The sequence below is a fragment of the Eubalaena glacialis genome, chromosome 13, assembly GCF_028564815.1.
Source record: "Eubalaena glacialis isolate mEubGla1 chromosome 13, mEubGla1.1.hap2.+ XY, whole genome shotgun sequence".
Lineage (NCBI taxonomy): Eukaryota > Metazoa > Chordata > Mammalia > Artiodactyla > Balaenidae > Eubalaena > Eubalaena glacialis.
In genome coordinates this window covers 15,792,029-15,818,180 of record NC_083728.1, presented here as the reverse complement: position 1 = coordinate 15,818,180, position 26,152 = coordinate 15,792,029, and the positions used below count along the sequence as shown (strand labels likewise).

General features: G+C 50.0%; 1 protein-coding gene across 1 annotated transcript; it reads right to left on the bottom strand.

Moving 5' to 3' along the window:
• Positions 1–2,177: 2,177 nt before the first annotated feature.
• On the bottom strand, positions 2,178–22,497 carry SDC4 (syndecan 4). Its single transcript, XM_061208732.1, has 5 exons — positions 22,400–22,497; positions 9,721–9,859; positions 8,574–8,620; positions 7,548–7,746; positions 2,178–4,243 (listed from the first exon to the last, which is right to left on the bottom strand). The coding sequence occupies exons 1-5, from the start codon at positions 22,466–22,468 to the stop codon at positions 4,092–4,094; spliced, it is 606 nt and encodes a 201-aa protein (XP_061064715.1). The 5' UTR covers positions 22,469–22,497; the 3' UTR covers positions 2,178–4,091.
• Between the last annotated feature and the right edge of the window lie 3,655 nt (positions 22,498–26,152).

The window sequence follows — 26,152 nt, the reverse complement described above, 5'->3', positions numbered from 1 at the left end:
TCAGGGCCAACAGGAGAGCGTCACTCTCATCAGGAAGGTCCCAGACCCTCTTATACATATCTTCAACTGATTAAGCCTGGCCCACCCAGGATAATCTCCCCTTTTACTAACTCAAAAACCAACTAATTCAGGACCTTAATGACATCTGCAAAATCCTTTCACCTGTGCTACCCAATGTGCCCTTACCATGGGGGTGACATCCATCATATTTAGAGGTCCTGCCCATACTCAAGGGGAGGGAATAGACAGGTTGTGTACTCCAGGGGGCAGAAATCTTGGGTGCCATCTTGGAATTCTGACCATCCCACTCCCCAGAACCACATAGCAAATTATTGGCAAGGGGAAATCTATTTGGCCTGTAGGCCTCCCTCTGCCCCAGGAAGGAACTGCCCCATACAGGGGTCAGTGCTTCTGCTGCTTCAGAAGATTGGCAGGATCATGAACAAAACTGGCCCAATATTGTCCAAAACCACTTTGCATCCCCTGCCCAATTCTCAGAAATAATATTATACCAAGCTCCACTCAGAGTTAGCATTCCACATAAATTAACCCCTGTCCAGAGTTGACCAGCAGTGGTGCTATAAGAACCAGTCTTTAAGATGGCTTCTGATGAGTCTCGCCTCCTGGTATTCCTGCCCTTCTGTAGTCCCCTCTCACAATGAATAGGGCTGACCCCTTTGATCAATGGGATTTAGTAGAAAAGACAGTGTGTGACTTCTGAGGTTTGGCCATAAAATGTATTATAGCTTCCACCTGTCTCTCTTAGATCACTCTTTGGGAAGAGCCAGCTGCTGTGTCATGAGGACGCTCAAATCAGCCCCATGGGGGTCCACATGGCAAGGAACTGAGGACTCCTGCCAACAGCCAGCACCAACTTGCCATGTACGTGTGCCATCTTGGAAGTGGATCCTCCAGCCCAGTCAAGCTTTCAGATGACTGCAGCTCTGGCCAACATTTTGACTACAATCCCACGAGACTCCAGAACCACCTAGCTAACTCCTGACCCATGGAAACTATGTGAGATATTTACATTGTGATAAATCCCTAAGTTTGGGGGTAATTTTACACGGCAATAAAAGATACAGGGCCTTCTGGAACTAATACCTCACCCAAAAGATGTGTTTATGATGAGAATAAAGTACCACTTATGGAACACTTTCTATGGACCAAGTTCTGACCTACCTCCCTGGAGCCCATTGGAGCCCAAAGTAACAGCTAATGAAGCTGAAATCCAAATCCTGGGATCCTGACCTAATCTCACACCATCCAACCTAGCCCTACCACAGTCAATATGTTCTATATCTGTTCTATCCAACAGAGTAGCCACCAGCCACATGTGGCTATTGAGTACTTGAAATGTGGCTAGTGCCACTAAGGAACTGAATTTTAATTTTTTGAATTTTAATTAATTTTAATTTAAATACTCACATGTAACTAGTGGCCACTGGATTGGATAATGCAGATCGAACAGATGGGAGGGACTGGGACTTCCCTGGTGGTCCAGCGGTTAAGACTCTGCGCTCTCAATGCAGGGGACCCGGGTTCCATCCCTAGTCGGGGAACTAGATCCTGCATGCATGCCGCAACTAAGACCCAGCGCAGCCAAAATAAATAAATAGATAAATTAAATTAAATTTTTTTAAAAAAAGGATCTTACCCACCTCAGAGGGTTGTTATGAGGATCGAGAGGCATCAATGGTATCTGACCAGAGCCCACCAGCTTCGATGCCCAGAGGCCAAGCAGGTGGACAGACCGTGGCAAAGCAGAGAACCTGCATCTAAACGGGCACCTGCCCATCAGCAACTCCCAGTGGTGGCCATGCAACCTCAGAGTTGCCAAATCTTGATTTTTTTCCCCCGAAGAGAAGTAGGGAATCAGTCTGGATTTTTATGGGAAACATCCTCACTTCCATAGTTGGCAACTAATTCAAGGATTTCTGTGTTTGTTTTTTTTTTTTTTTCTGTGTTTGTTTTTTAAACACGGTGCCTCCTAAACAAAAGTCCGAGGTAGGCAAGACATGACCCACAGGCCAGTGTGCACGTTCTGACTTTCCTCCCTCCTTTCCGGCGTCTTACATCTCTGCCTCTGGTGTCTGGCAGCAATTATCTCAGGCTCCACTGAGATCAAGGGAAAGGATGACGACTGATGAACTTAAAAATGATAGAGGCAGGCGATCTAGAAAGTACCAGGTTTTATTATCTTTTTATCAAAAATTCAGTAACAGACAACAGTGTGAGGTGCTGACTCCCAACATGGCCAGAGGAAAAGGACACCAGGGGAGGAAGAGGACCCAGCCAGCTGGGACACTGGGGTTATGGTGATGAAAGGCGAGGGAAGCAAGGGTAATCCCCCCCCCAACCCCAGCCAATGGGGTCAGGAGATGTGGCCTGCCCTGGCTAAGCCACTAGGCCTCTCCTCTCTGGAGAGGAAGGGTCACAGATAACAGGGCCCAGAGCCAGGGCCTGATCAGCCCTCCCCCATCCCCCTTTGCCTAGGGAGACAAAGGTCATCCCAGCAAAACTGGGGCTGTGACTTGTTAAACCAGTTTAGTTCTCAAGCTGTGCTGTCCAACAGATGCCAGTGGGCTCTGCCTATATGTTTGGTACACCAGCCACCAGCCACATGTGGCTGCTGAGCACTTGAAATGTGGTTACTATAACTGAGGAACGAACGTTTAACTTTGTGCAGTTTTAATTGATTTCTATGTGGTTAGTGGCTGCCATATTGGATAGCACTGCTCTCCAATTTTCTCTTAAATTAGGAGACAGCAAATGAAGGAACCCTAGCTAGGCTCAAAGCAAAAGCTAGAGAGACGGTTTCCAGCCCAATCAGGAGAAGGCACCAAGGAACAGGACCAGAGAAAGAGGCAAAAATCCACTCAGCCACACAAAAATTCACTCACTCAACCACCCAGCCAACTTCACATGGGAATATCATATCACGCTATTTCCTGAAAAAATATATTTATCTATTTTGCTAGAACCAAGGAAGAATAATAATATATTACATGAAAAAGAGACACAAATATCCCACCATCCCCTAAGTTATGTTTTGGGGTCTGCTAGAAGACTATATTTCAGCAAAAGCTTCTTAGAGGAAGCAGCTTTAGAAAGGGCCAAGGTCATGAGCAGGGAAGTATGAAGAATTAAAAAAACAAAAAACATGGGGAGGGGATTTAAAGAAAAAGAGGCAAGAGGAAAGGAGAGGCCCTCTCTGAAGCTATAAATAGTAAAAAAAAAAAAAAAAAAAAAAATTAATAAAAATTATATCTCCAACTCTTCTCTCATTTTCGAGTAACAAAAACAAAAAAACATTAAATACAAACTTAGCAGGTACTGTGGAAAGGTGCAAGAGGGAGGAGAATGCCTCGGCTTCTGTGTACTCTTGCCCAGGTAGAGAGAGGCTCTGTACAAAGGAATGAACCATAAAAAAAAAATCCCACTAAAAATAGACTTATGAATATTCTACAAGTCCATTTCACAATGAACTTTCAGCTCTTCTCCCCACCCTCCCCAAATAAAAAAGGTTGATTTCCAAAAGTCACTTGGAAGAGCCTAGAATGGCCCAAGGTGTACCACAGACTCCCATAGTGTGGTTGCAGGTGCCCTTTGAGGGACACATCTCCAGGTGCAGATAGATGGTTCTAGTTCCTTCTCCCAGCTCCTGGCAGAGGGGTCAGGCTGTGGAAGGAAGGGAGGGAGGGAAGAAGGCCGGGGGTGGCGGCCGACCTCCAGCAGGATTCACACAATAGCTTAGAAAGGCTCTGGATGAGGCCTGTTCAGTATAGGCTCTCAGCTGGGCCTCGATTCTAAACCGGAAGATGAAGAAACGATCCAATCCCAGACTTGGCCTTGAGAAAGGCCAAGTTTAACCCTGTTTTTCTGCTGGGACAATGGAGGCCCAGAGAATCAAGAAGAGGCAGGCAGGAACAGTAGAAGATGATGTCACTTCTGACACTGAAACCCTAATCGGAGCTGGAGATGCTGATAGATCAGGACTGGGTTGCCCTCCCCCTCCCCTAACGTCCACCCTTCAAAATCCTTCAGCGGCCCTCCCCCGTAAAGTCCAAGCAGGTGCCCAGGAGGAAGCTTCAGGCGTAGAACTCGTTGGTGGGGGCTTTTTTGTAGATAGGTTTCTTGCCCAGGTCGTAGCTGCCCTCATCCTTCTTCTTCATGCGGTACACCAGCAGCAGGACCAGGAAAATGGCAAAGAGGATGCCCACGCCACCGCCCACAATCAGAGCTGGAGAGGAGAGAGGGGAGCAGCGAGGTGAGAGCTGGCTGCCTGTCGCGACCTCGGGTACACTGGCCACTTCCGCCTGGTCGGTTCTCCTACCACTACACATCCTCGCCATCACTCCCCTGGGTGTGCTCTGCTGATGCCTTACTGAATTTGATTCTCACAACCTCATTAATGAGAAGAGGGTCACTGTAAGTCACCAAAAATACCATAGAACCAGAGTGACAAAGGCACCATTCCAACCCACATCTGCTTGAGTCCAAAGCCAGGTTCTTTCTCAACACTAGGCCAACTCCCAGCTCAGCCCTGAGCCAGGAAGAAGAGAAACTGCAGGCTGTGGAAATCCCCCTTAAACCTACTTACCCCACAGTCCTTAGCACAGCAAGCTCTCTAGCTGACCCCGTGTGCATGCATCCCTGTGCAGACCTACATTTCTATAGACTGGTATATACATTCTGTACACACGCAGGTATACGCTACCGTACACAGTTACCACATGCGAATGTGTCCACACTCCTACGTTATAGATAATTATATATGTGGTTTGGGACTTCCCTGGCGGTCCAATGGTTAAGACTTCGCGCTTCCACTGCAGGGGGCACGGGTTTGATCCCTGGTACGGGAACTAAGATCCCACATGCCGCGCGGTGCGGCCAAAAAAAAATTATACATGTGGTTTATGTCCCTACGTGCAAACTCAGTGCTTAAGGCCTACGTTCCATTCCCATCTCTGCCACTTACTGGCTGCAGGATCTAAATAATAAAATTCCTTCATCTCTCTCATTGTAAAATGGATACAATAGTACCTTTCTCATAGGTTTGTCCCCAGGATTAAATAAATTAATCCACTTAGAGAGCTCAGAACAGTGCATAGCATATGCTCAATCCTCATTAATGATGAACCTTTGTGGTTTATATCTGTGTCCCTAGCACCCTGAATCATTCTGGCACAACAGCGGGTGCTTAATAAATGACACAGTTTGGCTCAGAGAGGAACATTGGCCGAGGGCACCTGGTTAGTGTCAGGCAGATGTGGGCTTTTCAGGGGAACGTTATGTTCTCTGTATGACACCAGGCTTCCCGGAGGGCTCACTCCTGTTTGTTGAGCGGGCAGGGATATCTCCCGGAATCCTTTCTGTAGCAGATTGAGTCCCCTAATTCAGTCTTAACCTAAGAAGATTAGTTTTCTGCCCCTGCACACACTCCAAATCCATGCACAGAATGGGGACAGAGTGGCAGAGAACCAAATCAGGCTCTTTCTTGACTAAAATGACGAAAAAGCAGCAGCAAAGTACCCCCAGGAAATACCGGAAAAAGGACGTGGACTATCAGGTATCAACCCCCTTCCCGTTTCTATCGCCTTTCCCTCTGATGACTCCTCTGTTAGACCCTTGGTCTGTGCTGGGATTCCCCACAAGGTCAAGGCTCAAGGACAGTCTCAGAAGTGCCTGTGGTCCTAGGTTCCAATGCCAGGTCTACCACTGTCTGGTCTCGTGCCTTTGGACAAGTGACTAGGCTTCTCCAAGCTTCAGTTTCCTTATCTGTAAGAGTATAGATAACCATACCTGTCGGATATGGTTGTTATATGGATTATATGGATATGTTATATCCGTTATATGGATAACCATATGTCGGATACGGGGACTCAATGAGGCAGGTGCATGAATCACATGGCACATGACAAGCACTTGATAAACTCCCAGGTGCTGTTAAAAGCTACTGGAATGGAGGGTCCCACCTCAGCTAGCTCAACAATATAACTTTTCAAGTGAAGATCTCACACTTGTGTAATTCTCCAATGGAAGTATTAAGAGATGACCCGGTTCTCTCTTGCTATGTGACCCAAAGCCAGCGGTTTGCTTTCTCTGGGTCTGAGTCTCTCTATGTATAAGAAACAGTTGTTTGGACTAGATCAGTGGTTTTCACGTTTTTCTTTAAAAGCAGTAGAACGCTTAGTTGGTAAAAGCCGAAACCTTATGCTTATCCCACATCCACCAGCTAAAAGTGAAACTCTGTGGGTGAAGAAAGATGGGGCAGGCTTTACCTCTGAACTTCCACCAAATAGTTTGAAACTTACAAAGACTAAAAGGTCTCTAAGGGCCCCTCTAGTTTCGACAGCAGCCCTCACCCCACCCACATCACATGTAAAGTTCAAAGAACATTGACTCAGGGACCCGTGGGCCAGGGTCAGCACTGAGCTGGGCCCAATGTCCCCAGGGGTTATACCCTACAAGATGCAGGCAAGATCCTTTATCTGTCCTGGTTGCAGGCAGCGCACAGGGCTCTTTCCCTGTACCTCCAGCCTCCTCGGAGCTGCCGGCCCAGCTGCTTGCCAGAAGACAGGAAAAACCCAGCCTGGGCCCAGGGTGCCCCTTCACCAGGCTGGTTCATCCAGGCTGGCCCTCGGCCTGTAGAACCTGGCCAGAAAGGGAGTTCCCTCTGACAAAGCCCCCCACCCAGCTTTGGAGACCCCTACAGCTGCCAGGGAAGAAGAGAAGGAGCCAAATACCACCCCAGCTGAAGGCCCCATAGCCAGGCTAGACAGAGCCACTCCTGAAGTCTCTCCGCGGGACAGAGCTTTCGCCGCACAGCACATTATAGTCAAGAATGCTACAGCTCTTGCCAAACATGTACTCTCTCTAGGCCTCTGTTTCTTAATCTGGCACATGAAGTTTCCCTGGGTGCCACCTACTACTAGTACACTATACTATACCATCTACTATTGTGAACTATACTAACAAACCAGAACAGCCCTTTACAGTTTGCCAAGTTATTTTAGATTCTACTTTTCATGAAGTCATGAAACCCAAGGGGGTAGCCCTGTACCCATTTGCAGACAAGGAAACTGAGGGTCACTTCATCAATTGAGGCTGGAAAGCTTCTCAGCCTAGGTCACAGGGCTGCCAAGTGACAGCAGGGGGAGGGGAAGAAAGCCCAACCCAAAGGAGCCTCTGGGCTTTCAGGGGAAGTTTTCAAGGGAAGTTAAACTTTTAATAATTGACTCCCCAGGTGCTAAACTCAGGCTGGGAAAGTGCCTTGTAAATGAGAGGACTTAGGGCAAGTGAATGACTCAACATCTGTTTTTTTTAGCCCTTGATATGTAATTCTTCCTCTCTGTCCAGCAGGCTGCACACAGAGTCAGAGGGGAAGTGTCATCCTTCAAGGCCCCAGGGCACCCAGGGGTTGTAAGGAAGGGGTACCAAGTTGCCTAATGGGCTAGAGGCATCCTTGCCTGCAGCTCTATTCCGCCCCCACCTGAAGCCCTCCCCCCACTTTGGGGTATCTTGTGGGACGCATGGGACCTTACCTGCCAGAACCTCTGTCCTCTCAAAGATGTTGCTGCCCTGGGCTGTGCTGGACATGGACACCTTGTTGGACACATCCTCGTCCCCATCAAAGGGTGACATCCTCTTGGGGATGACCTCATTCTCCTCCAGTTCCTTGGGTTCAGTGGGGACCCGGCTCCCAAGCCCTGTCTTCTCAGGGATGTGGTTATCTAGAGGCACCTGGATAGAGGGAAGGAAAAGAGACCAACACTCAGCGTGGCTTGGGGAGGGACCCAGGGCAGGGGACAGGGACATTCAGCCAGGTGAAGAATCTGGTTCTGCATCTCGCTGGCCAAACCATGTGGTCCTAGAGCAGAAATCAGCAACAACCTCTCAGCAATTATGCTGTCAACTTTTTAAGTAAATCTATCCCAAAAGGGGAATGAATAATGTGACCAAGGGCACAGGGAAGCAGGTGTTCTAGAATATTCTAGAGTAATAGAATATTACTATTCTATTCTGGAGGGTGGTTTGGCAAAACTGCAGAAATAGCTTCTCCATTAAGGCAGCAATTTTGCCTCTGGGATTCTGTCCTAAGGGGCTAATCAGAGATTTGTGTAAAAGATGCTTGCTGTAGTGTTGTCATTGAAGGATATCGAAAAATCATAAACCTCTTTCCCATCAATAAGGGAAACTGGGTGAACTCTGATTATGCAGGCCATAAAAATGAATAGGAAAAACATTTAATTACTTGGGGAAATACTCGTGATCACTTTAAGTGAAAAACGAAGTACGTAGAACTGTATGTATAATTCAATATTAATGTTGGGAAATACCTAGAAGCGCACACCGAAAAAGAGGCTGGAAACACATCTAAGTGTTTATCACTTAGTGATTACCCCTGCAGAGAGGATGGCCTGCCCATGACCCACAGTTGTGCCTGTCCCAAGACTCCAGGGCCACAGATAGAAGCCTTCTTGCAGAGTGAGGTCAGACCCCCACTTACTCTGTCTGCTCCCCTCAAGAGGTACTAAGAGCAGGAAAAGCAAAAGTGTGTAGCTGCTTACCAAGGGATGGATCACTTCCGGGAAGATCAGGGTGCCCTCCGAGTCATCTGTAAGGACAGAAAGGCCGTGTGAATGTGAGGTTGGTTACCCCCAGGTCAATGACCCAGGGCTGGTGGGAGTTCGAATTCACAATCGGCCCCCCAAATGTTCAGTGTCCAGCAAGTGATCATTCCCACCCCAGCCGCAGTCATCTCATCTGTAAAATGGGGCTCCTGAGACCTGCCTCCCTGGCTCTTTCACAGGAATTTTGAGCTGGTAGCTGGGCAGATTTTTTTGTCAGCTCCAAACTCTTGCTCCATATAGATCCCAGGACCAACAGCATCACCCGGTAGCTGGTTAGAAATGCAGAATTTCAGGGTCCACTAAGTCAAAATCTGTATTTTAACAAGATCTCCAGGGGATTCATTTGAGAAGAATCTAGATTGCAATAGTAAATATTAGAAATTGCAATATCCATGTACTTCCTGAGTGTGTGGTAAATGCCGAGGGCTTTCACTCAGTCCCAACTCCACAACACAGACGCCAATGCACTGTCATTTCTACTCCCATCTTACAGATGAGGAAACCAAGGCTTAGAGGTCACCGAGTGGCAGTCTGAACTCGGGACTATGTGTCTCCAAAGCTCAAACTTCAAATTATTACAGCACCTCACACATAGGAGGGATGCTTCTTGCAGTTCTGTCTAGCCCGGCAGCCAGAGCCAGGAAGTCACAGAAGACCAGGAGAGATACCGGCCCCTGGGTCTGGCCCCAAGCAGCCTGGGCCCCTTCACTACTCCCACCCCCTCTGAAGCAGGGTGTTTGTTCTCGGTTCCCACCCACACCTCTTGTCACCTTGCCCCCAGGCTTCTGAGCTGCTCCCTTTCCTTTTCAAAGGAAGAAAAACACTCAACAGTCCTCCTCCCCACGCCCACCCCACCCAACCCTGTCCGAGCAAAACGTAGAACTAAAATTGAACTCAAAGCAACAAACAATTTGCCCAGAGAGGGTCTCAGGGATGGGTTGATCCAGCAACTTTTGTTTCCCCTTTTTAGGGGGAGGGGCACGATAGGAAAATCCAAGCTTCAAGGAGGGGTCACCCTTGTGGGAGGAAGAGGATGGGTTCCCTCCAGCCCTGGGCCCCGGCCTGCCCACCACACCCTCCGTACCCAGATCTCCAGAGCCAGACAGCTCAAAGTCATGGGGCTCCTGCTCAGGTACCCCAACATCTTCATCGTCCGGTAAATCTCCGGAAAAGTGTCGGCCTTCTAGGAGGTCTTGGGGGTCGATGACCTCAGTTTCTCGGATCTAGGGTGAAAACAGGAGACACATCAGCCAGTCGCCCCCCAGTGCTCTCTAGCAGCCCCTGAACCCCGGAGAGGCAGTGAAGTGGGCGTTCAGGACGGTGAGCTGGGGTGCTGGAAGAAGATCAGGCCAGAGCCTGGAGACCTGGGTCCTGGCCCCGTCCTGGCCCCTAACTTGCTGTGTGACCTTAGACAAATCCCATTCCCATTCTGGGCTAATAAAAATAATAAAGGTGGTCATAATCAGAATATAAATATCCGAGGTGCCCTGTACTGAGCACTTGCTATATGCCAGGCTCTGTTCTTAATAACTCTAAAAGCCAGTCTTTAACTCCATTTTATAACTGAGGAAGTTGGGTATCAAAGACATTAAATCATTTTCTCTTGGTGACTGGAGTAGCAGATAGAGAAGTGAGGACTCCACAGAGGGCTGCCTGCCTTCAGAGCCAGTGTTCCTCATCCACACTCCAGGGCGCTATGAGGCTATCACAGCTGATTCACCCACGGCAGGGAGAGGGCCACTGGTGCTGGTCTCGCCCTGTCCAGGACAACTTTCCCAGCTGAGTCGGACTGGGCTGGGACAGACAGGGCTGGCTCACCCACACCCCCGGACAGCTTCGGGCCAGGGCTCTGCCCGGAGCTAGGGACTCAAGAGTACATGAGCACACTCGTGTATTCAGCCTTCCAAACATCTCCCACAGAGTCATTCTCCGGTGTGCTAAGTAAGCCCTGCCGCTGCCCTCACGGACCATCCACTCCAGGACCCATATGTATCACTCAGCTGCCACCTATTGGGGCCCTAGCTGTTCACAGCAGAATCTTAGGTCCATCCCCACCGAGAAGCTTTCAAAAGGAAAGTATGAAAGATCCAGGAAGGCGAAGAACTTTCCCCAGATCCTACAGAATATCAGCTACCCTGCTCCCATCCCCTCAAGTTCAGCTGAGTGGAAAACAAAGCTCCTTCAAGAGAGTCTGGAAATATTTGGGATGCGAACCACCCTTCCCCCTAGCTTCTGGGCTAAGCCTTCCTCTGCCCACAGAACAGCAGCCCTGGGCAAAGTTCATTCTTTCACTAATGAATTCAAATATTAAAGTGCCTACTATTTCCCAGAAGAGTCAGGGTTTCGAATACATTCAGTACACACCCCTGCCCAAGACATTCTCCTTTCCCCAGCCCCTTAACTGCAGGAGGTGGAAGGTCTCCTCAGAACTGGGGAACACCAGCTGGAGCCCAGGGAGGTCCTGTCCTCCCACTTCACAGAATTTGCAAGATGAGCCCCGACACAGCAGTGACTTGCCCAAGGTCACACAGTGAGTTAGCTACATAGCTCAGAGAGGAAAGAGGCCAGGGCTCTGCTTCTGACTGCCCCAAGCTGTCCTTCACCCAGCGGAGACTTGCCAGTGACACAGGGGGGAGCCTGAGAAGGAACATCCGTTCCTAAGACAAGGTTACCATCTGTGGGAGAGGCCCAGGCTTCCGGGGAGAGGTGGGCGGAACCGGACTATCATATCAGGTCCCCTTCCACCCTGTCAAGAGCGGTTGGATTCCTGGAAGGGAGCAGGGTCAGGTCGGGAGGAAGGCAGTGGGCAGGCAACCTCCTCCCACCGCCAAGGCGAGAATCTCTGCTGAACGCTTGGTACACGTGGGGGTGGGGAGCCAGAAGGGGTTAAGCCCTGGTGAGGGATGACTTCATGACTCGGGAATCAGGAGCTGTGGGGCTGCCGGCGCTGGAATTCCAGCCCCCGCACAGCCCCATGCCTGTGGCTTCAGTTTGGCAGCACTGGAGGAAGGCTCCTCCGTGGTTGCACAAGCTGCCTGTACCTAGGGTGGGGTCCCTGTGCTCTACCCCCATCGCCTGCTGCAAATTCCCCTGGGGCCCAGAATCAGAAACAGCAGGACCCCGGCTTACCAGACTAAGCACTTAGCGTGAATGAGCTCCTCCTCATAGCCCTTATTTGCAGAAGTATTAAGAGGCAGGGGGCGGGGAGATGCTCAGAAAATTAGTCACTTGCCCAAGATCACCCAGGCAAGAAAGTGCCCACACTGGACCAGAACCCAGGCATGGGTCACCTGAGCCTTTAGCCACATACGGATAAACCCGTGCATGAACACATGTGTACACAGAATGCCTACCTACCTCGGTTAGGAGGGAGCCCTGTCAAGCGGAGGTCAAACCCAGCCCAGGAGGGAAAGAAGGTACTTTGGCCACTTGCTTATCTGGCCTGGAGACCAGTCAGAGCTCAAAGTCCTCAAGATGGGGGCTGGGGTCCCAACACTGTGCTGTTTCAGGCTGAGACCTTCCCCTACCTTCTCATTCCCAGGAGCCACGACTGGTTATTTATGAATCCTGCCTTTCTTTTAGTGGGTGAAAGTGCTGAGGAGTGTTTCAAAACAACGCACGGGATCAGCACACTGATTGGTTGGTAGTAGCTCTGTTTCACATCAGGAAATGAAGACCAAGTCTGCAGCAAAACCCAGGCTGAAAACTAGATTGATTCCCAGTTCAGCCATCTTGGGGGTCACCGGGTCATCCCTAACCCTTCATTTTTATACCAGGTTCCTTGAGAGCATAAATGACTTTTCTTAAGGTCAGGAATGGCCAGAATTAGCCAGGATTAGATCCCATCAGATACCTATCTCAGCTCTAAAAGGACAGGGATTGGGAATTCCCTGGCAGTCCAGTGGTTAAGACTCCGAGCTTCCACTGCAGGGGGCACGGGTTCGATCCCTGGTAGGGGAAGTAAGAACCTGCATGCCGCGTGGTGCGCCATAAATAAATAAATAAATAAATAAATAAATAAGCGGACAGGGATCCCTAAAGGAACCTGCATGGCGTGTGGTGCGCCATAAACAAACAAACAAACAAACAAATAAATGGGCAGGGATCCCTAAAGGCTGCATTAGATGAGCCCAGGTGCCCTCCTACAGCAAGTTAAAGGGCTTAGGAGGAGCTCTGTGAGGCGTACTGATGGAGGACACAGGAAATTAAATCCTCTCCAACTCCAGAAGTGGCCCCTTCTCTGCCCAAGAGACCCCTGACAAGAGGGTAATTCCCAAGTGGGCAGAATCCCTAAGACTAAGCCAGCAAAACTCAACCAGGCTCCCTGGGATTGTGGGCAAGTATCCCTTTGTGTGTGTGTGTGGATGGGGGGATGCCAACAGCCCTCCCTTCCCCCACCCTCTTTTCAGACAAGGCCCATTCAGTCTGAGGTGGCTTTGAAGAACCAGGCCACCCAGCAGCCAGGCCGAGCCCTGACCAGAGAGGGACTCCAACCTGCTCCTGGCTCACCCCATCCCTGCCCGGGGAGCGTGTGTTCACACGTGTGTGCATGCACAGGCACCCTCTCTGGGCCCTCAGGTCTCTCTATATCTTTGTCCTACTCATAGACACACAACAGAAATCAGCAGCTGAATAAGCAGACCCTGGTGGGCACCTGGGGTTGCTGCCTGGAGGTTTAGAGATGCTGGATGCTTCCCCAGACTCTCCATAGAAGAGAAGAGGGGTAGGCGCTATTTTGTGCTGTAAAGACTAATGCCTACCTACAGAAGGTGTCTGAGGCCCAACCATCTCATTTTATTACCCAGATTAAAAGATAAGGGCCTTTGCCAAGGTCGCCCAAGCAGAACTGGACTTAGAACCTAGGTTCCTAAAAGACAAAAAAAGAATCTAGGGCAGAAATACACAGATGTAGAGAACAAATGTATGGACACCAAGGGGGGAAAGTGACGGGGGGTGGTGGTGGTGGGATGAATTGCGAGATTGGGATTGACATGTATACACTAATATGTATAAAACGGATAACTAATAAGAACCTGCTGTATAAAAAATAAATAAAAATTCAAAAAAAAAAAAGAACCTAGGTCTCTGGGCTCCTGGGCTGGACTTGTCTTCCTTTCCCACTTCTAGGGTCTGGGCTGCCCCTAAAGGTCTCAGCAAATCCACGAGCAGCAGCTGTCACTCCAGATATAACCCACATCCAGTCCTTAGGCGATTGGCATGAAGCTAGGAAAAGTCACCAACCCTACTGCAAAGTCCTACAGCTTCAGTCACCCAGGAAAATCATGGGGCAAGGCACTAGTATCCACGACATGCTGGGCACCATGCTGGGTTCTTCTCCATATGAGCTCTTTTTATTCGCACAACAGCCTTGTAAGGTGCTCTACCCATGTTGCCGGAAAGAGAGCTTCAGTTCAGTCATTCATGTAAAGTCACAGAGCTAGAAAGCGACAGAGCTGGGATTCAAACCTAGATCTTTCTCAAGACCATGTCTTAGCCACAACCAGACTTCTCACTGCCACCCACAATTTACCTCTCCACCCCAGTGCCACAGCCCAGAGCATACAACTTCCAGGCCAGGGCTCCAGGGCACCCCTTCCCCTGGTCAGGGAGTAAACAAAGGTAAAAGTGATATTGCTTAAACAAAAGAACAGAAACTTGGCTGGGACACCGGGGAGAAGTTCAGGGTCAGAGCTTGCTTAACTGTGAACTGGTGGGAAGAAAAGAGAGGCGAGTCTTCCCCCACCTGGCCCTTCCACAGGGGAGGAAGCCACCCCCAGGGGTCAGGGACACACTCGACCCTTCTTTTGGGGGTGAGACCAGAAGGTCAATTAGGCAAGCCAAATTTTGGGGGAAGCGGGGACGCTGAGTACCCTGGGCCCTAACTGCTGAACCCAGCACAGTGGTCCTGGCAGGAGATCCCCAGAAGCGGCCACTGATACAGGCATGGTCCTCCCTCATCCTCCTTCTGAAGGGTCAGATACCCCCTAGAATGAGCAAAACCTGGGTACCACAATCAGGACTCTACATGTTGGCAGAAATGGAAGGATCCACCACCAGAGTGGTGACCTGTAAAGGCAGTTTCACCAGCAAACCACAGTCCTATCACTTCCTACCTATACGAGCCTGGGCATTTATTTCACATCTTAAAGCCTCAGTTTCCTCTTTTTGTAACCAGGGCTAGTAGCACCTTGCTGAAGGATGAGAATTAAGTGAAACGCATTGGGGTGTGCAAGGGACCCAGCACGTAGCCTGGTACACAGCAGGTGCTCAATGAGTAGCAGCTATTATTAATCCCTATCTGCCTTCCTTCTGGCTAAGGGGATTAGTGCTCAAAGGGTCAGAGAGACCTGGGAAAAGTTGTAGAAGCAGTTGCATTACTAGAAAAGTGGTTGGTGGGTGGGGAGGTGCTTTGCAAACTGCGCAGGGACATACCCTATAACTTGTATTTATTTTGCTTCCGAGACCAGAGACTCTTCAACAACCAATCAGGCCCCCTGATAGGAGAGAGAAAGGCCCAGAGATGGGCAGAGATCTGCGCAAGGTCACACAGCTTGGAGCACGTGTCCTAAGCAGATAGAGGCAGAGGAGAGACCAACTGCATTTTTCCAAAAAGAGCAAACGGCAGTGACCGGAGACACTTGAAACTCTACTTGGGGACCTGTATCCCCAGAGTATTTCCTGACCTGCCTTGGGGATGAAAAAAATATCTAGAAGGCCAGAAGAAACCCCACACCAATCCAGGACCTGGTGTGCTGGTATGGGAAGGGTTAAGCCAGGTCTGGGGATGGGGGTTCGAATGTCGGCCCTGCCCACTCCAAGGTCGGGTTACTAGGAACACAATCGCTCAGGAGAGAAGCCAGGCCTGGCATTGCCAGCAGCTTTTCACCAATTCCCCCCTGCCCATCCAGGGCAGCTCCAGGACCCAGGGGTGCCAGCTAGTAATAGAGGCTGGAAGGGGAAGGGTGGGGGGAGCTTCTGGAGCCTCTGGACATCCCCCTGGCCACAGCTGATGCGGCATCCTTGTCACTAACACCCCGGATGATGGTGGGAGATTCTCTCTCTGGGCCTCGGTTTCCCCACCTCTGAAAGGCGATTCTCAAAGAGACAAGCCTTCCTCTGTCTGGAGGCCTGGTAACAAAGCTGGGGACTGCTCCGATTACCGATTACCGGTGGAGACAGCCGGGAGGGGGCTGGTTCCCTCAGGGCCGCAGAGACAGAGGTGCATTGAAGCTGGGCTGGTAATCTAGGCAGCGGATCCGAGGTCCCTGCTGGATCTGAGGGCGGGGTATAAACAAGCCTCCCGTGTTCTCTAGAGCAGAGTTGATATAGCCTTGTCTCGGCCGATTAGATCAGCCCTGGGTGCTGGCTTCCTGCCCCTTCCCAGACTCCCCCGCCGCTCGGGGAAGCCACAGCTCCAGATCGGGTCAGTCTGTCCCACAGACATCTCTTGGCCGGGCTTCCCCAGGGCAAGGAGTGTCCCAGCCGTTGGTCACCACTGCCCCCATGCCCCGAGGTTGGACAGTACAGCCAGTCCCCGCAGGCCTGGCCACGACTGGCCGGGCCCCACCAAGTCACTGTTTCCACACATACCAGCCTCTCCCTGCCTCCCCTTTCCATTACCCCAGGTGTCACCTGACTAGCAGCCTCTGCTACTGTGCCAGAGAAAACTGGGGCAGCCGAGCTCCAAGCCTGAAGGAGGGGGAGGGGGGATGCAGAGTAAAGCAGGGGGGAGGGGGCTGAGTAGGAGGGCCTGGGGGTGGGATGGGAGTTAGGGAGTCACAGGGGTGGGTAGGGGGGACCACAGAAGGCTGAAGCTGGAAAGAACTGCTAAGATCACAGTGATCTTTTTGGGGACTCCTGGAGCCCTGTGAGAGGGATAAAAAGTTCTGAACCCCAAGAACCATAACTGCTGGTTTACGTTTCTCAGCGCGCACACAGACAGCCACCTCCCCACGCCAACCTCTGGCCAGGTTAAGAACCCTTGTCTAGCCACTAATAATAAACTAAACTTAAACCAGAACTTCACAAGTTTGCCAAACACTGATGACGACCCCGGAGTGACACAGGTGTTTGATAGAGGACGCTGGGGCTCACACCGGCCAAATGACTTAGGAACTAACTGCGTGTCCCTGGCGGAGCAGCAGAGCTGAGACGGGAACTCAGGTTTTTCTGACTGTGAAACGTACCCATTTTCCAGTCACCCAGCCTCCCGGGGACAGGGCCAGAGGGGACCACGCCCAGAGATCACCAGTGAGTTAATAACAAACCCGCCCAAGTCAGGTTGCTTGAACTCTTAGGGTTAAATCAGGCCCCAACTGTTGACACAAGCCTTCTCCTCTCTCCCCAGGCATCACACGATGAAAACATCTGAAAACTGGCATTCCAGAACACTGTACCTTTTCTGTCCACCATCACACTCCCTCCCCCAGAGCCCAGGGCGTTTTTTTTTGCAATTCCCTCGGCCTCTGGACTGGAAACACCGGCCCTCCCCCCACTGCACAAGGCTCCTCCAGCATGGGAGGCCAACCCCTGAGGCCTGGGCAGTGTCCTGGCTGTCCGGGCCCCCTGCCCTGTCTCTCTCCAGGCTGAAAATTGCTCAGCAGGGGGATTCCTACCGATCCCCGCAGGAGGGGTGGGGCTGCCGGGAACTGGTTCTTGTTTAAATATCAACCCATCCGATAATTAACAAACTTCTAAGACAAACAAATAGGGGATTTGGGCTCTGTCAGCCCTACCCTAGACTCCTCCCTTCCCACCTTGCAGCTGTTGTGGGGAGGGGAGACAGCTCTCCTGGGGCCGCTGAGGGTGGGATCCTGAAAAGGAAAGGACCACCTGGCATCAAGGCAGCCTGGGCAAAGCTGGGAACCTTCACTAAGAAGGCCTCCTGCCTACCAGGCGGGATCCTAAGAGCTTCACTTGAGGCCTTGTCATCTCCTACAAGCCTCCCCACAATCCCCATCTTCTTATAGACCAGAAAGCAGAGGCTTGGAGCGGTCCAGTGGCCTGTCCCAAGCCATGGAGCTAGTAAGAGGGGGGCTTCACATCTCTGGAGTCAGGTCTGCCTAAATCCAAATCAATGTTCCAATCCCAAGAAGCAAGAGAGAGCATCAGAAAAATCAGAATCCTGGGATCAAATCTGGACTGTACCAGCTTTGCTCTGTAAACTCAGACCAATTGCAGCCTCAGTTTTGCTTTAAGTGGGGTTGGGGGGGGGAGCGCTACCTGCACTGCAGAGGTCAATTATTTTTTTCTCTTTTGCTCTAAGTAATCTTTTTTTTTAATTGAAGTACAGTTGATTTACAATGTTGTATTAATTTCTGCTGTACTGCAAAGTGATTCAGTTATACATATATATACAATCTTTTTTATACTCTTTTCCATTATGGTTTATCAGAGGATATTGACTATAGTTCCCTGTGCTATAGAGTAGGACCTTGTTGTTCATCCATTCTATGTGTAATAGTTTGCATCTGCTAACCCCAAACTCCCACTCCATCCCTTCCCCACCCCCTTTCCCCCTTGGCAACCACAAGTCAGTTGCAGAGGTCAGTTTTGAGGACTGGCTGAACTCTATTCCGTCAAAGGCCACACACAGGCAAGGCGCTGCGAAGGTCTGGGGTCTAGTACTAGTATTTCCTGTATGTCCCTTCAAGGCCCTGGACACTAGTTGACTATCCCTAATAGGCCCCCAAAGGACAAGATAAAACTCTGGAGCCCATGCCAACATGCCCACTGCAGAGCCATCCTATTAGCCAAGAGGTTGATAGGAAATGGGTGACTCAGGCAGGCCAGCTACCACTCTCCTCCAGTGACTCACAGAGCCCTGTCCAGCCCCTTCCCCCAATTTTAAGTCATCACTTGGAAATCACACCCACCAGTCTAGGAGGCTGAGGACAGCTAGGAGCCAATTCCTCCCAAGAGGGACCTGGGGCGGGAGAGCCAGGCCAGGCTTCCCGCCCCCTCATTCAGGCCAGCTCAGCACTCCAAGTACTTGGAAAAGCCCTGTTTCCAGGAGCTGGGGATGGCAGGATCTGAATGTCTCCACCACCCGCCTCCCCAGTGTTGCTTCTTGCGTAGGCTCTTAACCAAGGATGCCAAGAAAGCTCCTCTCCCCCTGCCAGAAAGGACCCTTTAGAGGGCTTTGGTCCAACCTTCTCATTTCAGAGTTGGGGACACTGAGACCCAGAGGGCATGTTTGCTCAAGGTCACCCAGCGATTCAGAAGGAGGACCCAAGGCATCTACTATCAAACCCAGCCAACTTCCTCATCTGGAATGTTCTCCGAGGACCTGCAAATCAGACACCTTGTGTTACCTGACAGACCTGGTTCTGACCTTGGCAAGCCCTTACGTTCCTCTGAGCGTCACTTTCCTGTAAAAATGGAGATAATAATACCTACCTCACAGTATCACCGGGAGGCAATCATGTTAGTAATAAATAACCTCAGTGCACCTTTTAGAATGAAGTTACATGCATACATTTATTTGTTCATTCATACAAACATTTCCTGAGTACTAACTACGGGCCAGGTATTTCACTGAAAGTGAATAGAGCAGAGTTCCGGGCCTGGGTGTGTCGGGGTGGAAGAGGGGTGGAGGAGGAAGGGCTCAGAATTTGATGGGGTATGTTAATGCCCTCATGAACCATAAGTTTCTTCAAGGGAGGGAATGCCTTAGATGTCTTTATGGTTTCCACAACCCTTTCAAAGAGTAGTTACTTAATTATTAATAGAATATCCGAGCTGGAAGGGGCTCTCTATTGAGTTCAAACTCCATTTTACAGATGGGGGATGTCAACCCAGAGAGAGAAAGGGACCCAACCTCACAGAGCCCTCCAAAGCATGGCCCAAATATTTTCCTTTGGTAGCTCTCTGGGCTTCTAAGAATTCCAAAGAGCTCTCTCTGGCCACTCAAGGGTCCTAGACCCCCTGGGCTTCCGTCCCCACCGCTACTTCTGTGCAATCAAGGAGAGAATTCTCAAGAAGACCAGAAACATCTCTTAGCTAAAGTACACAGGGTGCATGGGGGACACTTCCCCAGAACTGACTGGGCCTGGTGCCACGTCTGTGCCCCTGGGCAGCAATACCACGGGGCGGGGGTCCAGCTCCCAAAACAAGGCTGCCTTTAATTGGCCAGGGAGGGAGTGGCAGGAAGGCAGATCAGGGGAATGCTTCCAGCTGGGCAGGAAGAACTGGTTTGGGACGGCAAGCCCCACCAAACAGAGAAGAGTCTGGCTCAGCCTGGGTTCCCTTCCCAAAACCTGTGGCACTGAGGGGGCAGAAAGGAGGGCACTACCCACGGGGAGGACAGGCCTTTGGCTTAAACCTAAAATTTGGGGAGTGGCCCCAATAGCATTATTGGAGGGGGACTAGAGGACAGAGATTCTGATGGCCTGGAAGCTCTCTGCTACCCCAAGATGGTACCATTTTACCTCATCCGTAAAGTGGGCATAATATAATCCCCACGTGCTAGGGTTTTTATGAGAATAAAATGCACCAGACCTGGTATATGGAAAGCACTCCATAAACGACAACTGTTATTACCAAAACCCTTCTCTCTGGGCCTCAATTTTCTCCACCTGCAAAAAGAAAAGGGTCGACCAGATCATCTCTGTGGTCTAATCCAACTGTGACTAGGTCTGATTTTTCCAGCCACAACCTTGGGAGGAAAAGTGCTGGGAGCAGGGTGCGGGGGAAAGGGGGGAAGCCCTGTGACCCAGTTCAAGGTGGAAGATCTCGTAACATTAGCCAGGAAGGGAGCACTGAGGTCAGGATGAGAGAGACGGACACCTCTCTCAGGAAACAGCTGCCTGGGGCTCACTTCTCCAGCTGATGGGTCACCACATACCCTCCCCCAAACCACATCCTTCTGACTGCCCCCAGGCACAGCTGCCTGCTCCTCCCCCGCCCCCCCAAGCACCTGCAGTCTTGGCAGCCCCTGAACCAAGACTGGCATGTTACCTCTCAACCACCGGGGTCTTTCCCCTTTTCCCCACACCACCCAGGCCGATGGGACATGCCATGCCATTCCTTCGGATGCCTCCACAACTGTGACGCCAACACATCCTTCAGGGACCTAGTTTAGAGCACTGCACGGGGAGCAGCAGGCTTGGGTTCGAGTCCTAACTCAGCCACTCACCTTTTGGCAAGGTTGCCCTTCTTAGTTTGGGGAAGTCATCACCTCACTCTGGGCCTCGGTTTCCTTCTACTCCAGAATTCCCTGTGGCCGGCCCACCCCAAATCTTTTATGGATTCTAAAGAGTGACCCAGGGATGAGACATAACAGCAGCCCCTCAGAGTAGCATCAGACTACAGGTCAAGATACATGCGAAAGAGAAAAAAAAGGGACCTGGAAGCCTGTCTGCTTCATTTACATCTGACTCAGCCTCTTATCAGCGGTGTGACCTTGGGCAGGTTAGTTGACCTCTGCAGCCTCAGGACCAGTTTAAAACAGTAAACAGAAGGGCTAAATTAAACTAGTCGATAGAGCCATTACAATAGCTATTAGAAAGCTATTAGAACAGTACCATAAGCACTAAATGTTTGCTGTCATCACTCAGGGCTGCAGTTGTACGTGGGGGTGGGGAGGAAGGGGGGCTGGGGTCGGGGGTGGGTATAGCTCAGGGTCTCACCCATACCTCAGATGAAGCCTGCCAGGCAGAAACGAGCTCCCCCGAGTAATCCCAGAGGAATAGGAGCCCCATAAAGAATTGACATTAATGATTAAATGCCACTGGACTTGCTCTCCCCAAAACCGAGGTTTAAGCGCACCAAGGAAGCACAAAGCCCAGGCTTTTTTGGCAGGCGGGGGTCAGATTGCCTCTGAGCAATTCCTGCACCCCAACTTCCCAGATGTGATTGGCTCACTCCTTCCCAGCTGGCTGCTGGGACGAATGGAGCTTCTGATGGGCCCCAGGCTTTGTAAACTACAGCAGGGACCAGTAAGCGGTGAGAAGGAGGCTCCTGGGGGCTCACTGAGACCTTCTCTTCCCCCAGCCCCCCTTCACCCCACCCCAAAGTGGGAGCTTCAGGTTTCCCCAGCGCTAAACGCTCTTCTGGCGGAGAGCAGAGGCTTGACTCCTGGCGAAGTGCTGAGCCTAAACCGTCCCCTCCAGTCCGCCCTTGAAAAATCAGAGTCCCAACTTTGTAGCGACCCTAAAGAAGCACTGGTCACCTCCTGTCCCAGTCTCCCACACGCTTTGTGCCGATGGGAAAATCGAGACTCAGAAGGGGCAGGGCCTTGCCCGGAGCCACAGGCCAGCGGCAGGACTGCGGCCAGAACTGAGGTCAGGGCTCACTCCTTGCCCCGGTGTGTGAAACAAGGCCCTGCAGAACCCTAAACCCCTCCCCATTCCTAGTACAGGCAGCCCCCTTCACTCCCAGGCCATCTCGGATTCTAGAGGGCGAGAAGGGGCGTCAGGGTTCCGAGCCTGCCCCAGGATCACCAGGGAAGGGGCGAGAGGGTGAGGGGAAACGAGGTGACACCAGCTTAGTCACGTCCGAGCCTTGAGCCCGCGGCGGGGCTGAGGCCAGAGGGAGGCGGGAAGCGCAACAGGCTGGGGGCGCACGGCGCGCGGGGGAGCCACCCTCCCCCCTCTCCCCGGAGCCTCCCTGGGACCCTGGAGCCAAGTTTCCAACAAAGTGTCCCTGGCCTCTGCGTCTAGCTGGGGGCGGTGCATCCCCCTCCCCATTGCCCCCGCATCGCAGGATCCCAGGAACAAAGGAGGCACCAGTCCGCCCCCCCCCGGGGATCTCCCAGGACCCACCGACTCGGCGGCGACGGCAAGGGCGCCCACGAGGGGCCACAGTAGCGCGAGCAGGCGGGCGGGGGCCATCGTACCACTGTCCGGAGAGAGCGCGAAGGCTGGTGGCCAGGGCTGGCGCGCGTTCCCTCTTATAGGCGGTGATCGGTCCCGCCCCGGCCCCGCCCCGGCCCGCCCCCGTCGCCGGCACCCCGCCCGGAATTCCCCAGCGAAAGCTGGGCCTCCGGGGCGCTACGCCTGCCGGCCCAGCTGGAAACCCGAGGGACCCGCCCCGTGGACCGGGCCGCTCGGTCCACCCGAATCCCTGGCCTCCAGCAACCCGGATCCCCGATCCCCTGCTAGGCAGGTGACCGGAGATCACTGTGCCTAACCCCATTTTACAGCTGGGCAGCTGGGGAAACTGAGGCCCACGGACAGGAAGGACTTGTCCAGGGTCGTGAATTTAGATCAGCGCCCTTCCAACCGGGTACGCTGCCCTCTGAGGGACAGAAGACTTTCCAAATAGGCAGTGACTGCGGGTTGTTTTAAGACAGGGGTCAGCAATCATTTTCTGTAAAGAGTGAAATATTTTAGGCTTTGCGAGCCAGATGGTCTCTGTCACGATTACTCAAACTCTAGCGCTGCTGCTCAAAGGCAGCCTTAAATATTAATACTTAAAAGAAGGACAGTGGCTGTGTCCTGATAAAACACTATTATGGACTCTGAAATTTGAATTTCATATAATTTTCACGTGTCACGAGATAGCATTCGTCTTTTGATTTTTTTTTTTTCCCCAACAATTTAAAGATGTAAAACTATTCTTAGTGGGCTGAACACAAACAAGCTGCAGAGCAGACTTTTTGGTCTTAGGGTGGCCGACCTCTGTTTTAAGGGATTTGTTTTCCAGATTTTGAACTTCTTAAAAAGTTTGATCTCTTTGAGAACTGGTGGACAAGTTTATCTTAATTCTGAGATCTGCTCCCACCCTTTGTAAAAGATAGTTTCATGTTCTCCTTATCCCCTGAATATCCTCCTTACAGCGTGTATGTGTGTGTGGGGGGTGGGGGAAGGGGTTTGGTAAAATTCTCTGAGGCCCCAAGTACAAGTACTGTTGGAATTATTAGGGGGGAGTATCCTATGACAATCAATCAAAGTGCCCAAAGCCCTCTTCCATCCCTTAATTATTATCAAAGGATGAAAATCTTTTGAGGCAGAGAGCCTTGACAGTAAAGCAAGCTTCCAACCCAGATCATGTTTTTCCCTACAGGTTTAAAGGTGAGCAATTATTTTCAGCTCTTCTCAATACTCTTCCTTAGGATTTGGAAATAAACTGAGAAAATAAATGAATTTCAGGTCAGAATAAGAAATCCTTTTGCAAGTCGGATGGTTTTTGCAATCCTTGATTTCCACAAAATGGAAGGCGGGTCTAATCGAGTTGTCAGTAGATAGATCATTAAAAATAATTTTTGATGATAGGTCACTATGCAATTTCAGTTATCTGTCATCACATCCTGTAACAACACTCCTTTTGTTCCCATCAACTTCATTAACTGAAGAAGGTTTCTCAGCACTTACAGCCAGCCCTGTGCTGGTAAATGTGTAACAATAGGTTGAGGGAGGCGGGTAGTGCTAATTTGTACCATTTGCCAATTTCTGTGGTGTAAATACTCCCCCAGGGCTGATTTCAAGCTACCAATGTGATGTCACTGAATGCAGAGTTGGTTAGAGATGAGCAGTATTTCTACCACACAGACACAGTAGTTGCAGATAATATCAAGAGCATAGACAACAGTAAAATGTAGGGGAATAATTAGTAAGTGATGAGTTTTGAGTACTTATTTCCTTTGTTTTAAATACAGTTCATTTAACTGTAAGTTTATATAATTTAATTTTTAGTAATCATTATGTGTTACAACTACTCACAAAATTTCCCCAAATTGAACCAATACAAGCTGGCTTTGGCACACCACTGTTTGACAGCAAGAAAAAAAGAAAAATGGGCATAAAATTATTGCTAAAAACCTATCTCATTCTAGCACAAGCAATATTCATTCAGGGATATGTGACTCATGGAGGGGGGAACCTTACTTTTTCTGCTTAATAATTATCTAAGTTTGTAGGACAGGTTTCACAAGTGTATACATATGTCAAACGGTATGCTTTAAATACATATCGTTTATTTTATGTCAGTTATATCTCTATAAACAGTTAAAATTTTTGTAAAATGTTTTTTTGAATTTTATTTTATTTATTTTTTATACAGCAGGTTCTTATTAGTTATCCATTTTATACATATTAGTGTATACATGTCAATCCCAATCTCCCAATTCATCACAACACCACCACCACCACCCCCCGCCACTTTCCCCCCTTGGTGTCCATATGTTTGTTCTCTACATCTGTGTCTCAATTTCTGCCCTGCAAACCAGTTCATCTGTACCATTTTTCTAGGTTCCACATATATGCGTTAATATACGATATTTGTTTTTCTCTTTCTGACTTACTTCACTCTGTATGACAGTCTCTAGATCCATCCACGTCTCTACAAATGACCCAATTTCGTTCCTTTTTATGGCTGAGTAATATTCCATTGTATATACGTACCACACCTTCTTTATCCATTCGTCTGTTGATAGGCATTTAGGTTGCTTCCATGACCTGGCTATTGTACATAGTGCTGCAGTGAACATTGGGGTGCCTGTGTCTTTTTGAATTATGGTTTTCTCTGGGTATATGCCCAGTAGTGGGATTGCTGGGTTGTATGGTAGTTCTATTTTTAGTTTTTTAAGGAACCTCCATACTATTCTCCATAGTGGCTGTATCAATTTACATTCCCACCAACAGTGCAAGAGGGTTCCCTTTTCTCCACATCCTCTCCAGCATTTGTTGTTTGTAGATTTTCTGATGATGCCCATTCTACATAGTTTTTCAATAATCATTAGCGAGTAACTAGCAGAAAGGATTGAGGAGTGCTAAGTTGAGACAGTTAGTGGAAGCTCTTCTATAAATCTATCCTAACCTTCTGAAATTAAGAAATTAATCTCAGCTAACCATCAAAAAAAAAAAAAAAGAAAGAAATTAATCTCTGCTTGTCCAAGTTCTGAGAATCTCTCTGAAGGCATCCAACATGTTTGAATGTAGTTATTTGTGAATTTGTGGGATTTTAAACTGTGCTCCTTGAATTGGGGATAAAAGTACGTGGATGGTCCCTACTTCTGTTGGGTATGTGTCTCTATGTAAAGTTTTCTGGGGCATAAAATTTGAGTCTCTCTTCAGATCCACAAAGAAGTCCTGACCCTCGAAGAGTTAAAAACAATTTGACCGGACCCTGGGCCCCTTTAAAAAGTTCTAATAGGTTTTTTCTTGGCTCTCACAAAACAAAGTGCAGTAGTCCAAGGTTTGTAGAACTGAACTGAAGTCTCCAATTCCCTGCACCAGACTGAGACGCCAAGCTCAAGAAGCTACGACCAATCCTGTCCTTAATGACCCACCTCCAAGGCCTCCTCCTCCAGGAAGCCTTTGCAAATCCCTCATTCTTTCCTTCTACCTCTCATCTCTCCTTCCCCTGAGATAACTTGTATTTCATCTGTCCCTCTCCTTTGGCAGACATCCCTTTCTCACTCGTGTTAGAGTTAGAAATTAAGATCCCAGGCTTCAGGGTCAGAAAGATCTGGGCTGTAATCTGGATGTGTGACCTGGGGCAGGATACTTTACCTCTCTGTGTCACAGTTTCCTCATTTGTAATTTGGGAGTTGTTATACTTCCCATATCATGAGT